The sequence below is a fragment of the Fistularia commersonii genome, chromosome 8 (assembly GCF_037954325.1).
Source record: "Fistularia commersonii isolate RoL2024-O1a breed Wild chromosome 8, RoL_Fcom_v1.0, whole genome shotgun sequence".
In the NCBI taxonomy this organism is placed as follows: domain Eukaryota; kingdom Metazoa; phylum Chordata; class Actinopteri; order Syngnathiformes; family Fistulariidae; genus Fistularia; species Fistularia commersonii.
Window position 1 is genome coordinate 9,299,534 of NC_141291.1, and position 8,214 is coordinate 9,307,747.

An 8,214-nucleotide genomic window follows, 5' to 3' on the forward strand; every position below is an offset into this window, starting at 1 on the left:
ACATTTGTGTTCTTTCTTGGAAAAAAAGTAACTCCAAGTGAATTCATTTATATTTCCAATTGTCTTCCTTCTAACGCTGAGCAACATTGTTTGCAACATTCCTGTGGACTATTAACATTTTCTCTCAATTATTGCACGCTCACTTTCCCCTACTTTTCTCCGTCACACACGCTCCTTCAGCTGCACAGAAGATTGAAATGATCTTACGAAAGCACCTTCGGTTTGAGGGATTCTAACTGCCTCTCTATCGACGCGAACGTCAGATTCAAACAAAACAGTGACTGAAGACGGTAAGTGTTCACGCAAATTTGAAACCGACGGTGTTTTTTAATTTAGACTTGCAGTCAGTTTAAGATGCCAACTTGTGAACTATTTTGATAAGTAAACATAAAAAAGCAACATAAAAGAACGCAGGAGCGTAGCCGAGGTGACAAAAGGTTAAGGTTGAGCTGTTTGGGCTCGAAACGAATGTCATCTTTAAGAGACAGATCACATTGCATCATCAACATATTGTGAAACACAAACAAAAATAAATGAAGCAGCATACTGTCTAAATGTAGATTTATTGCTTGAGGTATGAAATGCCTAGAATCTCCTCTGTCTTAGGACTGTGTTTTGGACACTTGCTAGCGTCTGTATAAAAATCACGGTGGCGGAAAACAAAAGCGTATACCGCTGCCATTTGGTGGCAAGTGAGATGAATCAGGGACAGCAACAACGACAAACAAAAAGAAAAAAAAACAACTAAACTTTCAATCCTCTTCATGTGTTTCTTTTCACATTTCCCTGGAAGGCTTTTTATTCATTGGTTTGGGTTCTGTGTTGTGTCAATGGTATTCACTGTGAGTGCATGTCTTTCTCAGGCTCCTTGGTGCAACAACATGCCTAGTAACAACGGCGAGTGGATAAAACACATCGGTTCTGTCTCGTACTGCTGCCACGTTGGATTGTAAACATGTTTCCGGGACTACGACTCAAAGGGGACGCTGTAAAAGGTTTGCTAATAACGAACGCGCGCTGTGTTGTTTCTTCTCGACAATCACGAACTGTCATCATCTGTGCAGGTCTTCTGTGGCGGCAGATGAGGTGGAGGTGAGGTGAGGCGGGGACGGGGGAGTGAAGTGAAGGCAGGCTGGCTCAAAGACGACCCGAGGGTGGAGGCACTTGAGTTACTCGTCCTTTTCTATTATGACCTCCCCATGGAGCACTCTCCTCCTCTGCCGCAGCATGTGGAAGAAGAGCTGCGGAAACACTGGAAAAGAGAAGGAAAGAGACCGTTAATGTCTTTTCAAATGCGAAAAATTACAGATGATATCCAAAGAGCGATTCCAAATTTACACCCTGATTAGTTGTGAGGATAACGCAGTGTGAAAACATAAACATTTTGAAAGAATTCTCCTTACATGGGATGTAAGACAGCATGATGATGATGAGGCAGTAGTAGTAGTCGAACGACACGTTGTACTTGTTTGGTAGCCTCATGGAGTACATTCCGGATCTACGTACGAATGGCAGAGCAGCATAGATGGTTAGCAGCTCCCCAATCACTCCCAGGGGGTACAGGACGATGAAGAGGTTGTATCTGCAGAGAGAGGGAGGTTTATTCAGATGGGAAGCAAAATCTCACACCTGCGAACGGGACAAACCAGTGGTTAGGGTTCGTTAAGCCAGTCATATGTGTCAGTTTTTTACGTCTTCGTTCGAAATTGATTGTTTTTATTTGGTTTGAAAAAACGGTTGGAACGGAACAAAAAAAAATCTTAAACCAATTGAATTTTGATGTGGGAAGCCATCGACAAATTATATTTTTGAGATCTTTTGGGTAATTGGCAGCACGATGAGAATGCATTCACAAGAATTCCTGATACGGTTCAAAGATTATACATTGCGGGATGTTTAGGTTTATTGACCAAATTATCTTTACATTTTTAGTAAAGGACTGTATGAAGGTTTACAATAAGTAACTCCTTCTAAGAGCATTAGCTGTCAGCTTTTATGTTTTGTGACTCCTCAATTCTGAGAAAAAAATTGAAAAAGGTCAAACCACATGCCTTGCAAAATTCCTGATTAAGGGTTTCAGCTGTGCTGATTTTCATTGAGTGAATCTGTTGTTAAGAGCAGACCAGGCTGTCGAGGAGCTCTGGGACAGACGACGGCTCGACGCCAAGATCTGGAGTGGCGGGCTGGAGTTCCCCAGCAAAAAAAAGATTTGGCAGATCATCGGAGACACATTCTGAGCTGGGTATGTTATGACATGATGTAATAATATGATAAGCTGTATGTACTTTTGCAAATCCCTTAAAAAGGAAAAACAAGTAAGTCAGAATGCCACATCAAACGAGGTCTCCTACACTCCTGTTTGGCAAATGTCTCGGAAGTAGAGTTCCGGTAAAGGGATCATAAACTGACGCTCATGATCACGGGAAGGCTGAATCTCCGCTGAGCGCGGACGGCAACATTTGGTGACGATCGAGCCGTGACTCAGGGCTGCAGGGACTGCGTTCAGCCCGGGGCAGCAGAGGCTACGGGGATCATCTTGGCAGATGTGAGAAAAATGTCCGGCAAACATTCCATGACCAAAACAGTCGGGTCTTAAAAGCAGGAGCAGCTGAACATGAGCCCCTCGGTGGGGGCCTAGAGCCGCCTTCACGCTTGAAGGAGGGTGGGGGTGGGGAGCGGGCGCACGGGGAACAATGTCTGAACAATAGGCTGAACGGCACCGCCTGCGTTTCCACCTGACACTGAGACGCGGCAGGAAAATCTGTTTTACCGACGGGCCTGTCAGCTGTGCAAAAGAGCAATGTCTCACCTACTTAACCGCGCTGTGGTCATATTTGATCTTCGCTATTCTGAAGCACGATAGTTCGCTCTCTCGCCATCAGATGCCAAGGTTAGACAGCTAACTGGACAGCTATCAGTGTGTACAGCTGACGTTGCTCCCGATGACTCCAATTTCGGGCTGAGCTACTGTAGCAGTGTCATGCAAGGCCAAGCCGTCACATCACCAGCCTCCATACCGTAGTGGGCCAGTGTTACATCACCCGACAGGTCTAAACCTTGTTTATCACCACATTTAACTGTAACTGTGATTTCTAACATTAGCTTCTCAGCTTAAAAAAGCATTTGGTTACACACTTGAGCACACAGGATTTTAGGTAATAATTTATCGTTTATTAATCCCTCATGGGGAAATTCGTTCTCTGCAATTAACCCATCATGGATGGACCATGAACTGCCATTCACTAGCCCCAGGGGAGCAGTTAGGGGTTCAGTGTCTTGCTCAACAATACTTCGACACACTGGGAGATGGGAATCGAATGGAGATGGGTCCCCGAATTAAAAAAAAAAAAATTTTTTTAAAAAGTGATTTCCAAATCCCAACCTCTCTTAGCCAATGCAAAATACTGATCACAGTATGGCTGAATTAGCAGGTGAGCAGGTGAAAAAGTTAATCTTTAGTTTAAAGAATGAAACTTCACACACACACACACACACACACACACACACACACACACACACACACACACACACACACATTCAGATAGATACCGTAAAAAAATATAGCACTAAATTTGCATGTTGAAGGCTGTGTTAATATATGTACAGCTATTCTTTGGCCTGAATAATTAATTTTCTGAACGGATCAGGGTGGGTGTTAGCCTGCCTCCACCTGTCTAAACCCATATTCATATTACTTATTTGTCGACTTAATTGCTTTGCAATCAGACTAACTTTACGAGTGCACAGCTACTCCACGTTTTTGCACAATCAAGATAAAAGTGCAAAGATTATTTGATCAATTCCAATCTGTTTTACACTCACGACACTCTTGAACGGTTTAAAAAAAATACCGTTCATCAGCTTTTTACTGTTGGTCTGCCACTCTACATTTTCAGATCACAACATTAGGGGTTAGTCTCGCCGCCGCTGACAAAGAATGGCTAATGAAGTGCTAATCAATAAACACACACATGCTTCTTCTGTCTGTGAGAGCCGGGCGATACTTAATACATGCTCAACTGATGTAAAGCCAGCCTAGGCCTGGGCGGGAAGCGTGCCAGAGGTGAAACCGCCGGATCATGCCGCCATGCTCAGACACCATAATCAACACACTAATGACAATTCAAGCTCATCCCAGCCTCGGGGGGAATGGCATCTACACCTGGCCCATTTGATGAAGTATGGCAGGTGGTTGAGCAGGTTGAATGTGTAGTAGGAATATCTGGTAATCTCTGTCACCGTCCACACAACCAGGAATAAGATTACGCTTTCTTCATTCTGGATCTTCAGTGAAGTCGGAAAAAAGCGACAGATACATTGAGAGATGAGAGATGATCACATCAGGCTTTGAGGCTCACAGACGTTCACTGTGTGTCTAACCTTTGCAAATGCGCCGGATCACACTGTACTACATATATGGGATATGTGATGTATTTGTGAGCAAAACACAACAAAAATGACAAAGTGCAGGGTGTCTCACATGTTTCACTCATTCGTAAACACAACATAGTAAAGACTAGGCTAGCTGGATTTCTTTTGTACAAGACAGACATGTTAAATTGTAACCATCTTGTCATGTCATTCAAAATGAGTTCCACTAGGCCTGTTACCAGTCAAAATTACTGCAGTTATTTTTCCTCTGATACTAGCTCCAAGTAGACCACCCAGACTACTAGATTATTATTAATAGTCACCTGTCTAATGCTGTTGGTGATGAACCAGACCATGAAAATCCTTGAACACACTTGAACCCCAGTCACAATTACAGAAGTCCTCACAATTCCTGCAGCAGAGGAGATTAACACTTATTTGACAACTAGGAGTATACAAGATTAGCTAACGTTTTAAAAAATGCTATGTGTATGGTTTGAGGTTTGAAAAAAAGTAACTCAATAGAATGCAAAGTTGGAAAAACAAAACTATTTAAGCATCAAAGCAACAAACATCAAGCTAATCATCTTGTGCTTCTAAATGGTGAGTCCGTAGGACGTCATGGTGTCATGAATACACCATGCATACTGAGTCCCTTTTGAGCAGTTCATATAGCTTCCCCACAGCAGATAATAACAAAAAAAATCCATAGTGAAAAATGTTTCAAAATAAATAAAATACATAATTTTGCTGAAGTAAGCTACATTATGAAGAATAGAACATGTAGAGTAGAGTACGTTTAAAACTTGGACTCAAAACACAGCAATAAAAACTCTAATTCAAACAAGGAATGAGTGAACTTCGATACATTCATATTCAAAATAATTTGCAAACCATAAAAAGGTCATCACATACCAATAGCACAGTGTCCCACCTGTAAGACAGAATAAATGAAAATCATTAGTATGTTCCTTTTCTGGAGGACTTAAAACACAATGTTGTGTTTAAAAAAATACATGTTTTTTAAAATCGTCAAGTCTGGACGGTTTAATTTCTTCAATCATTCTGCCCCCAATTCCAAAATTTCTCTCAATACTGTAAAAATCCAACAGGTCTTCCTGAGGCCTTGCTGTTAAAGCAAGACTCCCCCGGCACAAAATCTTACCTCAACTAATGCAAAGGTCTGGAAAAACTTAAGTGTCCTTGCTATACTTCTGTACAGACCCTTGTGTGTGCCTTTCTGGATGTAAAAGCGCATCATTGCCATTGCCAAAACCAGCCACCTGCAAGGAAGAGACAGGGCATGAGAAAATAACAGCACAGCTAATTACAAAGAAAAAGTTTGAGGATTTGAGGGCAGTGCTAATAATACTGTAGTTATCGTGTATTTGTGTATTTAGTATAAATGGCTATGTTTAATTGACAAGCCTGTTCCCATAAATCTGGACTGGGTGTTTTACTTGGGCTAAAACAAACATTTATGATAAATCAATGTTATTTTAGGAGCATAGCTGTCAAACACTTAAGATCACAGTCTCAACTTTTGCGTCATTCTTTATATAAGAACAATGTTGGGGGGACTTTTTGTGCAAAACAACAAAGAAATGCCAGTATTTTAATTTCAGTGTCTAAAGACAAAGATCCATTCATTTGAGGATTACTAGATTTTATATGCATATTGTTATATGCAGACCAGCAAAGCCAAATTACTGGCTAAAACTGAAAGATTCCTATATCAGATTCCTATACATTAATGATGCTTCAGGTTTCCATAAGAGGGGCTTTTTTCAGACATTCTGTTTGACCTAAATAACATTATAGAAACCAAATAGTATCAGATCTTGTCACTTCAGAGCCAGATGTTGCATTTATACTTGGTGAGGAGCTTTTACTCTAGCTGTCTGTTATTTACCGGTGTCAGTTACAAACTGACTCAATGATAAATGCTGAGTACGATGACTATGCAGGTGTGTACGCTCAGGATAAGAAGGTGGTCCAATAAAGTTAATATGGACGATTTTATTCCTTTAATCAAGAAAAGTGATAGACGTCTCAGCACACAGTCATGAAAATATCACATCCGGTTATCCGGCAAGGTCTGCTGGCACTTAATGAACACTTTTAAAATATTTTTCCTCGATGAATCTCTTTAAATTTTATCATGTTGAGTTCAAATAATGATTGTGTCCTTTATCTTCTTCATCATCTCACCTCTAGAATGATCAAATCTTCACGGCATTGATTACTATCGGCTTCAATTATATGTCGATGTGCGGTGACACAAATGATGGGCAATGTGCGAGCAACTGGATGAATGAAAAAAACATAACCGCTACTTGACTACTGTTACTGAAAAACAGATTTTGAAATGATTTTTCCATTTTTGAGGTGGCGCTATGAGACAAAATGCATTTCATTGTGAATCAATCCCAAAAGGATAAAACTTTGACCAAAGATTATTAATACATCTGTCATAGTCGAGTAAGACACATGTTTTAAGTTTACTTTTTAAAAGGACTGACAATAAATGAGGAACGAGTGAAATTATGGTATATTATTGTACGTATTATTGTTTTAAACAGTATTATAGTGTTACCCTATGTTATTATTATACTATTGGTAGATTATTTGAGATTTTCAAACTCTTTATTGTTCATAAAAGCAAGCACATGTGTTTTAATATGATGTAAATAAACATCCTCGGCCATGTGTCACTCTTTGGCCACTTTGTCGATCACCTGCAGACCTTCACTGGAAACCAGCACCGTCTTGACAGGTAACAACCGGTTCACATTTCAATTCGCAAACGTTATGAAAAGCAAAAATGCCCGTTGAGCATTCGAGTGTCCCAGAGCTCCAGTGTCAACGCGGCCCGGCTATACTTATCCCAGCGACTGGCGGAGGCGCGGCGGGCCTGTTGACGCCGCCGCCGCCGCAGCCGCTGTCGCCGCCGACACTGCGCTCGCCACCCCTATTTGGACACGGCGCGCTGCGCCGCCATTCATTCGACCAGCACTCGAATATTTCTTTTGTACAATAAAAACAAGACAAAATAAGTGAATACAAGTTTTCGCTCGTTTTTTCCCTCAAACCTCAATTGAAAATCCGCGGCGCTTAACACCAGCGCGCTGACTGGGGACTTTCAACTCGACACTCCAGTTCCTATAAACGGCAACACACGGCTAGCGTCTTTTAGGGAGCGGCTAGCTAACGGACGCCCGGCGCCGGTTAAAAGTTCCCGGCTGTGGCGGCAGTTCGGTGGACGTACCCGGCGGTCATGGCGATGTTGTAGAAAGTCAGCCATGCGGTAGCGAGGGCGCTTTTTGTTTTCTTCTTGTTGTTGTTTTCCTTCTCCTCAACCGCGCCGTCCTCCTCGCTGGACGCCATGGCACCGGGGGGGAAGGGGGTGGCTGGTTGGGGGGGGGGGGGGGGGGGCGTTGGGGGACGTGAGCTAGTCGGGAAGCGGAGCTGACAGCTGGGCGGGTTTGGGAGGGGAGCCGCGGGGGGCCACCCATCCACAGCCTCCCGCGGAGAAGCCCTCTCTCTACCGGGCCACCCTGGTGGCCGGTTCCCGCACCCCCTTCACCTATATCCCAGAGGATTCTTCTTCTCCTTTCGGCTTTTGCCTTCAGGGGTCGCCACAGCGAATCAATCTTCTCTATCTGTATCCTCTTCTCTCACACCAACTACCTCAACATCCTCTCACTTCGTCCATAATTCGTCTCGTTGGTCTTCCTTGAGACCTCCAATTCCAGCATCCATCTACCAATATATTCACTATATTCACCCTTCTGTACATGACCGAACCATCTCAGTCTGGCTTCTCTGACCTTCTCTCCAAAA

General features: G+C 42.7%; 1 protein-coding gene across 1 annotated transcript; it reads right to left on the reverse strand.

Annotated features, from left to right (window-relative positions):
- Window positions 1–547: 547 nt before the first annotated feature.
- Window positions 548–7,797, reverse strand: hacd1 (3-hydroxyacyl-CoA dehydratase 1). The gene is made up of 7 exons (XM_086151034.1): window positions 7,640–7,797; window positions 5,537–5,654; window positions 5,287–5,305; window positions 4,695–4,783; window positions 4,163–4,284; window positions 1,404–1,582; window positions 548–1,252 (listed from the first exon to the last, which is right to left on the reverse strand). The coding sequence occupies exons 1-7, from the start codon at window positions 7,756–7,758 to the stop codon at window positions 1,170–1,172; spliced, it is 729 nt and encodes a 242-aa protein (XP_086007160.1). The 5' UTR covers window positions 7,759–7,797; the 3' UTR covers window positions 548–1,169.
- Window positions 7,798–8,214: the final 417 nt, after the last annotated feature.